This window comes from Talpa europaea (assembly GCF_964194135.1).
Source record: "Talpa europaea genome assembly, chromosome: 7".
In the NCBI taxonomy this organism is placed as follows: Eukaryota; Metazoa; Chordata; class Mammalia; order Eulipotyphla; family Talpidae; genus Talpa; species Talpa europaea.
Window position 1 is genome coordinate 108501667 of NC_140074.1, and position 12547 is coordinate 108514213.

At 39.6% G+C, this 12547-nt stretch overlaps 1 protein-coding gene across 1 annotated transcript in view; it reads right to left on the reverse strand.

Annotated features, from left to right (window-relative positions):
• The window catches only part of INTS2 (integrator complex subunit 2), a gene marked incomplete at both ends in the record, with an annotated part of 34849 nt that extends 24290 nt beyond the window's left edge, over nucleotides 1-10559 (reverse strand). The window contains 8 exons of the mRNA XM_084237377.1: nucleotides 640-765; nucleotides 2426-2652; nucleotides 3534-3707; nucleotides 3948-4078; nucleotides 4837-4950; nucleotides 6801-6903; nucleotides 9505-9643; nucleotides 10264-10559. Coding sequence (XP_084093503.1) covers nucleotides 640-765; nucleotides 2426-2652; nucleotides 3534-3707; nucleotides 3948-4078; nucleotides 4837-4950; nucleotides 6801-6903; nucleotides 9505-9643; nucleotides 10264-10559 — 1310 coding nt within the window. The remainder of the gene's footprint in view (nucleotides 1-639; nucleotides 766-2425; nucleotides 2653-3533; nucleotides 3708-3947; nucleotides 4079-4836; nucleotides 4951-6800; nucleotides 6904-9504; nucleotides 9644-10263) is intronic.
• Between the last annotated feature and the right edge of the window lie 1988 nt (nucleotides 10560-12547).

Here is a 12547-nt window from a genome sequence, read left to right on the forward strand (position 1 = left end):
GAAGGTGATATGTAAATATGTTGGGGACAGAGAGGACAAAAGAGAATTCCTCATTATTCATAGTGGGAAGTCAACAATACTGAAGAAAAATCAAGATTTAGCATATACAAACATGTTATTAAAAGATATGATATCAAAAACCAAAGGAATCAGCTAAAAGAACTGAAAAGGAAAGGAAAAAAGGGAGGAGGAGAGTACGGACTGCTATTTGCCTTGACAAACCTTAAAGAACTATTCTGGGCCTCCCTGGTAGCACAAGGGGTTAAGTCTCAGCACTATGAAGCTACTGGCAGCCACTGGCAGGAGTTCAATCCCCAGCCAGGGAGCTAACCCACATGGTACAATAGACCTCTCCTGTCTTACCCACTGCTTCCCTCAGCAGTATATTTCCGTAGATTTGCCTCTTCTGCTCCCCACTCTGTCTCTGGTGAATCTTCTCACCCCCTGATCTTATATGCATAAATAAATAAATCTTTTAAAAATAGTGACTAGCCTACAGTAAATGATAATGCCACCCTTTTACTAGAAGATAAAACCACTATCAATACCTAGGACAAAGTTCCTAATAAATATTACACATGCATTTTAATAAATAAAAGCAGTCCTTGAGAAAACAGAGCCACTTATATAAATAGGTACCTGACAAGTGTAGAAAAGGCCAGTAGCATACAAAAGGAAAGTGAAACAAAGCGAACCCCAGCTGGTGTAGCAGGAGGACGGCTTGTCATCAACTGCAATAACTGTTCAGCTTCTTCCTCAGTTGGTCTAAAAAAGGAAGTCATCATTAGGCTTTACATTTTTTAGTAGGGGGAGGAAGGAAAAGGATCTTCCAAACAGTTTAACCTTTCAGATACAAACTTAGAGCTTTGTAAAAATACCTCACTATTTATAAAATCTTTAACATCTTAAGTTGTCAAGAGCAAAACTATTCAGTTTACAACTCAGACACACACAGGGTAGTCTACGCTTTACATAGTTGTAAGAAGCTGAACATAAACAAGCTGAAACTATACAACTTGATGGTAATGATCAATGGGGGAAATTATAATTGTTCCATGACCTTTAGCTGTTTTTTTTTTTTTTGGTCAAAACATTAAAAACTGTAAGTTATAATGCATAGGTAAGTAAAGATACAGTCAAACTAATATTTATATACTCTATAAATGAAAATATTAAACACTAGGGATTCAAGTGTTTGGTAAAAAAAATTATCAAGAGTAGTTTGAACAGTCCTTGCCTTCTTATTCTTGTATAACTTATAATGTAAAGAGGAACTTCTCTAAACCTTGATGAATTGGGACACTTCTGTACAAGTTGGCTTCCAACATTTTACCCATTCTACTTTCAGTCATGAAATACCCGAGAGTTCCTTTAATGTGAAGATTTTTGCCTGCTTCACTTCCTCTGGGACATATCCTTGCTGTCACAATGATTTTCCTTATTTATGTTAAAAGTTCACCTTCTATGTTCATCTGGCTACATATCTACAGTCCCTCAAGTGGCAGCAGCATCAGCATTCTCACTGCTATTTCTTTTACTGACATTTGGTTTAACTGTTATAGCACCATTACCATATTTAGTTTCTTTGCAAGACTTTCATCTTTATTGGATAATATCCTCTTTCAATTATGCATTTTTAGAAAATGTCACTTGGACCTATCACTGATAGACAAAGTGACAATAAAACTATCCACTTCGTAGACTGTTCATGAACCTGGTAACAGATGTGCAGTGACTAGTCAGGACAGACTTTAAAAGATGTGACTGGTCGCTGCTTATGACTTAAATCAGTTATTTAGTAGCGATCTGTGGCTTGGCAAGCTCCTGGCAAAGTTTGTACTCCACACAATTATTCAGTTAATTAATGTGTCATGGTAACTGCTATATTAGCTGTTGAGGGAGCAGTGCTATTTAACTAAACCACAGTAACTAAATTCATTCTTATCAGAGACATGCAAGGTGAGGACTGTATGTACAACAGCTGAGAACATTATTCAAAAGAATATATGCAGTGACTAAGAAACCTTATGCTTAATAATTTTATCAGATGAATTTTAAACAATTCATGATCTTAGTTATAAAAAGAAACATACATCAACTAGATGCATGGACTAGGTAAAGGAGCACTGAGATCATTCATTACAGTCATGTCAAGCTGTAGTGAAATCATAAATTTCTTAAACTGCTCTGGCTCCTCCCATATTTACATAATTCTATTTACAACAAACCAAAATTGATGGATACATTCCAGTTATGAAGGAAGCCTTGGGATTTCATTCTTTATATACACCTGCCCACTACCTTAGTGCAACAGAAAATCCAAATCCTCTAAATGTACACAAAGTGGACTTTGGCTCACTTTCTTGGGATTAGAAATAAGAAAGTTAAATGATAAAAAAAGATATAATATCAAAGTATTGAATACTTGAGTCCAGCAATCCCCATCAAGGCACAGTACAGACGTAAGAGTGCACTGGCTTTCACAACATGCTCTTCTTTCAGCCCCGAATACACAGAAACAGTGGGCTCCATCTCCACATCAGCTTCTTCCACAATGCGGGTACTTCTTACTGTGGGAAGTATGCCCATCAATTCCAGAAGCAGCTGCCTTCTCATTTGCCAAAGGACAGAACCACTGGTTTCTCTTTTTCTCTGTAAGAAATATGGACCACAAAGAGATAAAAGCATGGAGCACAAGAAGAAAGATGAGCAAACCAAATGTTTACTTATTAGCACAGCACCTGACACATAGAAGGCATACAAATAACTTCCTGGTGAAAAGTAAAACTTAAAATTAGTTTTCAAATAGACTAGAAATAAAGAAGAACTTAGATGCATATGGTAAATCAGTAACAAAAAAATAAAGCTAAAAAAAGTTTGAATTACAGAGAAAAAATAAAGTTTAAATAACAGAAAAAAAAAAAGCAGTATACATATACTACTCTCTAGTTCAATGACCTCAACAAGTAAATTATCCTATATTTGTTCACTCAGGGACTGAAATGTTTTATGGGAAAGTAAAATATTTTGCATGTTAAAAACTATTGCAAAAAGTAATACATTTCAGGGCCTTCCTGGTGGCACAAGGGGTTAAGACACAACCTATGAGCTATCCGCAGCCATTGCAGCACGAGTTCAATCCCTGGCCAGGGAGCTACCCACATGGCACAGCAGACCTCTCCTGACTCACCCACTGCTCCCCTCAGCAATGTATTTCAGTCAATCCGCCTGTTCTGTTCCCCACTCTGTCTCTGGTGAATCCTCTCACCCCCACACACACCTCTGGCCTGTACTCCAGTTCTTGTATGCATAATAAAATAAATCTTAAAAAAAAAAAGTAAGATATTTCATCAACACACAAGTGGATAAATAAAATGTCCCATACAATGGAATATTATTCAGCCTTAAAAGGGAAGGAAATTCCAATATACACTACATTTGAGAATTCTGTCTAATGGTATCATTTTGAAAGCATTTCATTCTCTTTGTCAAAATATCCTGATACTTAGCCTATATAGATATTTATTCCTCACCTGCTGTCCATTTCGGATAAAAGTTCCAAACCAAGTCCGGACTTTTGCATTTGTTCCAAGAAGCAAACCACTAACAAAACAAACCAAGTCACTCACTCCATCTTCACAAGCTTCATTTTTAGTATGATCCAACGTCAAAGCCACTCCAAGACCTGGCAAGTGACATTCTTCTACCTATCACAGCAAAGAAAGCAAACTGAACCCAGTATCACAAGGAAAAAGGCCAGGATGCTTCCAAAGCATCTAGAGTTTAAAGAGACATGTCACAAAACATAATAATCCAGAGAGGAAGGAGACATATCCAGTACGTGAGCTGTAATTCCCAGTATCTACAAGATTCTAAAACTATCTTCAGAAAAGTTCCTGATTCTAACATAAGGGCTTTTGTTTCAGAAAAACAATAATATCTCTTACCACCATGCCTCGGACTTTGAGGGCCTGAGAAGGATTCATTTTACATAAGAAGCGTAAGGCATCTGTCCTGCGCCTTCCTCCGAGACTTTCTTCATCTTGTCGTTCTCCATTTTTTATAAGGCCCCTACAAACTAAATATTTAAGAGCCTCTTTTACTTTAAGTTGTGTAAGTAAGAATTAGAAACCATTTTTTTTCTGTCTTGAATATCAATCATTTACACAGATTAGACACTCCAGAAGAAAAGAATCAGGAAACATGAAACCATAAGAAGCATATTACATTGTATTAGAAGAGCTACACATAAGCATGTCTTCTTTGCTCTCTGACACAGGGGTCGTATCTTCTAGATCTTCAGTAATTTTTTGTCCTATTTATATCACTGATGACTAACAGCTAAGAAAAAATTTTGCTACATACTCACCATACTTAATTTTGTAATCTGAAAACAAGTCTGAAATCACTAACCTCAGTATTTTTATAATGATAATCATTAATAAACTTTCAAAAGAGAAAATCTGAAAAAAAAATCAATCAATGTTTCTTAGCTCAAAAAATAAGTCCTCTGCGTCTCCATTGTGGTGAAGGGGTTAAGTCTCAGTGTTATTATGCTATCACCACTGAGGCCTGAGCTCAATGTCCAGCTTAGGAGCTGACCTACATGGCGCAGCAGACCTCTCCTATTTCACTCACTGCTCCTCTTAGCAGTACATTTCAGTAGATCCACATGTTCTGCTCCCCACTCTGTCTCTGGTGAATCCTCTCACCTCCCGCAACTCTTGCCTACAACCCCATTCTTCTAAGCATAAATAAATAAATAAATCTTAAAAAAATAAGTCCTCCACATGCCTAAGGGAATCTCTTCAATATCCTACTTTAAAATCTATTTACCTTCATTGAAACTATCAGGAACATTGGCCACCAATAGGCACAAGAACCAGGCACCATTTCTAACATGTAGCAAGGCTTCAGCTACATCAACTATTGGAAGCAGGGAAGGGAGCTCTAAAAGAAAACAAAGCAATGTTATTACTAAGGAATAGTATTGATTTGTACTATATATTAAATGTCTTACATTTTGGCAAGGTCACCTACAAGCAATAAAGGTACTTTCTTTTCACAGTCTAGAGCTGAACTGTCCAGTAGGATAGTCACCAGCTCCACGTGGCTGCTTAAACCTAAATTCATTAAAAGCAAATAAAATTTTAAACAGTTCAGCTCCTTTAAACAGCTACATTTCAAATAAACCATAACCACATGCAATTAGTGGTGACTCTACTGAACAAGTACAATATAGAACCCTGCCACTGCTACAGCGGACACTGCTGGTCTACAGAGTCATTTTCATGAAAAGCTTTGCATTTTAATGTCCTCTATCTTTTGAATCTGAGCAAATACATCTCTTTCAAAGAATGTAGAAAATGCAAAAAGTTGCAAAGAATAAAAATAAAACCAGGGGCCTCCCTGGCGGCGCAAGGGGTTAAGCACCACACTATGAAGCAATCCCCAGCCTCTGCAGCATGAGTTCAATCCCCAGGCCAGCCAGGGAGCAACCCACATGGTGCAGCAGACCTCTCCTGACTCGCCCGCTGCTCCCCTCAGCAGTGTACTTCAGTCAATCTGCCTGTCTGTTCCCCACTCTGTCTCTGGTGAATCCTCTCACCCCCAGCATCTCTGGCCTGTACCCCAGCTCTTGTATGTACAAATGAATAAATCTTAAAAAAAAAAAAAAAAACAGCTCTAATTCCATGACTCATTTGATAATTTGAAATACTTCATTTTTTTTTTTTTTTTTTTTTTTTTTTTAATAAATTTTATTGTTATATTCCCCATACAATTGCAGCCCCCCCATTCTGACCCCCATCCCTCCCCTCCCACCCCCCTAAAAGTGTCTCTGGTTCATAGTTTTTTGTTGATTTTGATTTTCACTATCTTATAGTTATTCATTTTCCTGGTCCCTTATTTAAGTTTTCTAGATTCCTGCTATGAGTGAGACCATCCGGTATTTTTCTTTTTCTTTTTGGCTTATTTCGCTGAGCATGATCCCTTCCAGCGCCATCCATGTTGCTGCAAATTGCATGTGTTTATCTTTTTTGAATGCTGAGTAATATTCCATGGTATATATGTACCACATCTTCTTGATCCAGTCATCTATTTTTGGGCATTTGGGTTGTTTCCAAAGCTTAGCTATTGTAAACAGTGCTGCTATAAACATAGGGGTGCAGGTGTTCTTTGGAATTGATGTTTCTGTGTCCTTTGGGTAAATACCTAGGAGTGGAATTGCTGGATCATATGGAAGCTCTATGTTTAGTAGGTCCAGAAATCTCCACACAGCTTTCCACAGTGGTTGGACCAGTTTGCACTCCCACCAACAGTGCAGAAGAGTTCCTTTTTCTCCACACCCTCGCCAACATTTGTTGTTGCTAGTTTTTTTAATATGTGCCATTCTCACTGGTGTAAGATGGTATCTCATGGTAGTTTTGATTTGCATTTCCCTGATGACAAGTGATGTTGAACATTTTTTCATATGCCTGTTGGCCATTTGCATGAAATATTTCATTTTAAACCATCTATGGGATTGATTTAGCTGAACAAAATTTGAGTTACATTCTACTTACCATTTTGTCCTTTGCATTTTTCTTAACATATTGGAACATTTTCTAAAGTCATTAAACTTTTTCAAATATATCATTTTAATTGTATAATATGCATAACATGTTACACTATGGAGTCAACCATATTTAAAGCACTTGTTTGGTGACCCTTAAAATAACAACATTCCAAGTTAAGAAGTTACACCATATCATTTAATAAGAAAGTATCTCTCAAATGTATCTCAGCATTCATTACAATACCTGCTTGTAAAATACAAAGTACATCTGCAGCTTCCTCTAAATAGACTGGACTCTCAAACAGCTCAGATGACTTGAAAAAAAATTCGCCATTGGACTCAGACACCTTTAAATAAAACAAAAAAGGAATGACAAATTCTATTACTTTTTACATAATGATATCAATCCTATTTTTTAAATTATTTCATAAGCTTCCAGGCCATGTCTACTAACATGTCACTAATATACTGCAGCAAAATATGCTGTATTCAACAAATTTGAAAAAAATTAACCATAATTAGTAGTCACAATAATTATTATTAAGAGAGCAGTATGGGTCTCAATGATTTCCTTCTATATATATATTTAGAAACATCTGGATTTATAGCAAGCCCAAAAATGATGTAGAAATGCTGTAGTTAAAAATAAAAAGCAAGGGGGCCTCCCCTGGTGGCGCAGCAGTTGAGCACTGGGCTGCGAAGCTGCCCGCAGCCTCTGCAGTGCCGGTTTGCTCCCCAGCTGCTGGCGAGGGTCCCACATGGCACACAGACCTCTCCTCCCACGCCAGCTGCTCCCCTCAGCAGTGTATTTTGTCAGTCTGCCTGTTCTGTTCCCCGCTCTGGCTCTGGTGAATCCTCTCACCCTCCCACACTTCTGACTGTACCTAGTGCTTGTATAAATAAATAAATAAATCTTAAAAAAAAATAAATAAAAATAAAAAGCAAGGGCCTCCCTGGTGGCACAAGGGGTTAAGATGCAGCACTGTGAAGCTGTCCACAGCAACTGCAGCAGGAGTTCAAGTTCGATCTCCAGCCAAGGAAGTGACCCACATGGCGCAGCAGACCTCTCTAGTCTCGCCCGCTCTTCCTCTCAGCAATGTGTTTCAGTGCATGCACCTATTCTGCTCCCTACTCTGTCTCTGGTGAATCATCTCTGGCCTGCACCCCAGCTGTTGTATGCATAAATAAATAAATCTTTAATAATAAATAAATAAAAAGCAAAAAGAACCCTTTAAACTTAATGCAATATAACAAGTATCATTCATATTCAATTCTGAATTAACTGTGGGAAAAACAAAAAATAAAAATTTAGGTCAACAAAAGTACCTATTAATTTTTTTGAAAATGTCCTACAATAGTTTTAGCACATTCCCATATGCTAAAGAATGCTGAACTGAAAATTTGGAAACCTCCTAGAGTAGGTCATTTATTTTATTATAGCCATCAAGTGAAGTATTAAGAAAAAGATGTAGGAGAAAGATTGAAATTAAAAGAGTATCAGTACAATAGAGAGGAAATAATTGTAATAAAAAAGTTTTAAAGATTTGTAGCATATCTTAAAAACTATCTAAAATATCCCTGATGCTATTTTCTTTGGAAAAACGTATTAAAAAACTATCTAAAATATCCCTGATGCTATTTTCTTTGGAAAAATGTATTCAGTCTTCTCATAAAATGAAACCTTATATGTTACAAATTAACTAAACTTGAAATTCTAACAGTAAATAACTTTGCCTATGAAACTCTGGGCCTAATCTCATGTACATCTTCTTAAAAAGAAAAGCCAATTTAGTTCTTTGTATGGCAGACTCTTGATACTCACAAATTTAAAATTCAGAGTTCCAAAGGTCCATGACCTAAAGTAATCTATCATTTGATGGGAAGTTGACTAGTCTTCATTAACATATATAGGAGTAATTCAGTTATTTAGTGAGTGAGGTTAACCAGTGATCCGATAGCCAACTCAACTTTGGTACTCCCTCTTCACTGTTATATGAGGTAATTTTTGCTCATTCATTGTCTAAAAGAACATTTTTCAGCTCTACTTCAATACATTTTATGGAGGAATTCTATCCTATAAAGGTATTATCAAATTTGGAAATTTGGTATCAGGAACAACTGGACTCCATCCAGAAAAACAATCCCTAGGGCCTCCCCGGTGGCGCAGCGGTTGAGCGCTGGGTTGCGAAGCTGCCCGCGGCCTCTGTGGTACCGGTTTGATCCCCGGCTGCTCCCCAGCCACCGGAGGAGGGTCCCACATGGCGCGCAGACTCTCCTGCTGCCCGCTGCTCCCCTCAGCAGTGTACTTCAGTCCTTCTGCCTGCTCTGCTCCCCGCTCTGGCTCTGGTGAATTCTCTCACCCTCCTGCGCTTCTGACTGTACCCAGTGCTTGTATAAATAAATAAATAAATCTTTAAAAAAAAAAAAAAAAAAGAATCTTTAAAAAAAAAAAAAAATCCCTAGGATAAAGATGCAAAAATAGGCATCAATAAAAGAAAAAAAGTAATTAGAGAAAGAAATATTTTAAGCCAGGCATTTAACATACTTTCATCCTTTGAAATGAAAACACACAACAGGGCCTCCCTGGTGGCAGGGGTTAAGCACCACACTATGAAGCAATCCCCAGCCTCTGCAGCATGAGTTCAATCCCCGGCCGGCCAGGGAAAAACCCCCATGGAGAGGCAGACCTCTCCTCTCTCACCCACTGCTCCCCTCAGCAATGTACTCAGTCTGCCTGTTCTGTTCCCCACTCTGTCTCTGGTGGATCCTCTCACCCCCGCATCTCTGGCCTATACCCCAGCTCTTGTACACATAAATAAATAAATTTAAACACACACACACACAACAAATAAAAATACATGTAGAAGAGGATGCAACTGCCTGTTTCTACCTTCTATGTGCAGACATTTAATCATGCATATTTTGATTTGTGATTAAAATAAATGCACCTTGTTCATAATCGCCAACAGCTCACTAAGCACAAGACGTAATCGACGAGGTGAATCACTGTGTTCAAACTCTAATGTTAGTCCATGCTGAAGTTGTGATACCAGGATGCTCTCTCCACTGCCTCCCCCAAGTTTATGCCTAATAAAATACAAAAGTGTAAAACAATTATGTGAACACTGGTAGAGAATAATAGCATAAAATTAAAAAAACTATCTTTTATTGAAATAATCTACAAAAGAATATATATCTCTTAATAAATTTCATTAATGTATTACTTCTGAAGTATTATTTAGTTTCCTATTTCAAGGACTCACAACCTATATAAAGACTATCACAGTGATAGTAACATCCACTTCCATTAACAGTGGCTCATCAATGGATTCACAATGGGCAGGGAAAGATATAACACATGCTCAGATTTTGGGAAATCAATGTAAGCTTTAAAAGCTTCCCAGGTGGTTCCAATAAATCCTTCTATGCTAGGCAAACTCATCCTTCCTATTTGCCATGTCATAATCACTTTAGCCTGAATATGACAGCATATCTGGCCAAACTTCTCTACACAAAATTTGATGATACGGGCTTCAAAAAAATCCTAGAATTTTAAGTACAATTAGAAAAGAACTAAGTAACATGCTTTCCAAAGCTTAGATTCAGTCTTCTTTTTTCTAAAGAAGTGCATTCAATAAAGAGCTCTGAAAGATTAAAAAAATTATTCCTCTTCTTTGGTAAATCCCAATCCACATATATAACATTACCTAAGCTGCTGTTCTTTGCTGGCATCCTGTTCTAAAGCATGAAAGTCCACAGACAACAATGCAACAATGGAGTTGACAGCTTCCACTCCAGAAAGAAGACGAAGGATGAGTTTTTTATCCTGAGCCCAGCTTTGGCTCTGGTCAGCAGGAGCACAAAGTGCCATTCGCACCAAGCAGGGCAGGAGAAGTCTTAATTCTGGATCACTTAAAGATGCCAAACGAAAAACATCCACCTTCTGCATTGCCTCAAAAGCAAAAGGGCTGACAAATTGCAGGCTTGTACACTCAGTCATCATCACTGTTGATCCTAATGATAAAAAAAAAAGAAAGTAGGGGTTTAACTCTGACATATATGAACACTCCTTTTAAGAATCCTGCAAAATGTGGTCTATATTTAGTAGGACCCTATGTTGGCAATATTCCTGGCACAATTATAGGATCCCTGTTTCTCTCACCATCTGGAAAACGAGAAAGAAAACAGTATATTAATGTCTCTTCCGGCCTTAAGGATCTTCTGTTCAAATACTCTTATTTGACCAAAAGTATGAAGCCCAGAGAGATAAAGTAACGGGCCTACAGAAATATTACTAGATAGTGGCAAAGTCCAGGCTGAATCCTCATCTACTAAATCCCATTCTAAGACTTAATACACCAGGCATATGAGATCCACAAAATAAATAAAAGTAAATGAAGCACATCGGTAAGAAAGCGCTTCTTCTATACCTCTTCGGTTTCACGTGCCTATATATGCAAAGAGCTGTTAGAATTCTCTTTCCCACCCTCTCTGAGTCACCTCACTAGCCAGAAGCAAAGCGATGTACAATGTTCTAGAGGTCAAAACACTATCCCGTGTGTCCTGTGTTACTGGGTTAAAAAAAAAAAAAAAGCAGCTGTAAACAGCTGTTTGCGTGCAAGTACTATAGGAGAAAGATGAATCCCACTTGAGCACTTCTGTTTTCAAGCAAGCAGTCACCATCAGCAGACACCCAAAAAGCAGGGAGTATGGAGCCAAAGCCATCCCCTCTAAGCCCTGCAGACAGGCAGAATCCAGGTTAAGCCGTGGTAAGACACTTTGTTTTGCTCCTAAGCAAGAGCTGGCCTTGCAACAGGAGGAAACTCACTGCCGGAGCAGAGGCGCCCAGACCTGTGTATTCACCACAGGTCTCGCCCCGGGCATGGTGAGAACCAAGCAGCCTCAGAGGCTGAGAAAAGTCGGCCGGGTGCCGCTACAGACCGGAGAACGCGCTGAGGCCTGAGAAGCGGAAGCTTCATACCTTAAAACTACCCTCCAACCTCCCGGGACACCACCCGGATTACGCGCCCTAGAGGCGGGACGCAGTAGCAGTCGAGAGCGCGGTCCAAAATGGGGCCTAGGCGATAATCCGAATCCCCAAGCCCCAGCCGTGCCCGGAGTCGACCCGGGCACCAGGAACGCGGGCGCCGGGACCTAACGAGTCGGCAGAGCGACGCCGGCTGGACGGGGACCCGGCACAAAGGCAAAACCGGAAATGAAGGGAGGGAAAAGCGGAGCTGACTGTTTCAACCTGCACCCAGCACCTTCATTCATCCCCAGCGTCTGGCTCCCGCCGGCCACCGTACAGGCCGGGGAGGAAGGGCGGCTGCGAGAGGAAACCCGCGGACGTCGGCGCCGCGGCCAAGGTGCGCGTGCGCGGCCTCGCCCCGCCCGCCCGCGCGGTGCGCTCTGGAGCTGCCTCTCGGAGGGCGCTTTTCCAGAGCGCACGGCCGTTTCGTTTCAGGTAAATCATGAAGTCCCTCCGAGCTGCAGCTACAGCCTGATAGGATAGTCGTGACGTTCAAACGACTTGACGTATGTAAAAAAAAATAATGTTGAAGTGGTCCCCGGAATTCTCGGACGGAACACGGTGGCTCCAGTGTGCGCCTCTTTCCATCCCGCCTCTGTTCGCCTCGCCTCGCCTCGCAGTTCTAGAACCCTGGGATTAGTAGAACTTGAAAAGTAACCCAATTCTGTGCAGCCGTCGCTCTCGACCTGACACACTGACTGCCAGGAGTTCAATATCTTTATTTCAGGGTTCTTCAGGTCCTTAGACCCTTAGAGAGCAGTGATCCGGAGATTCTTAGATCTGTAATTGAGTGCTTCGCACTTCTGGAAAAGGTCAAAACAGAACGATTTCTCAAAAAGGCTGACTCAAAAGATTAAGAACCTCTAGTGTATAGATCTTCATACTAGTTATAGTTCCTGATTGAATCAGTGTTTATTTTTGAGCCTTCTAGATACCAAATTTTGTGCTAAAATAGGAAAAGA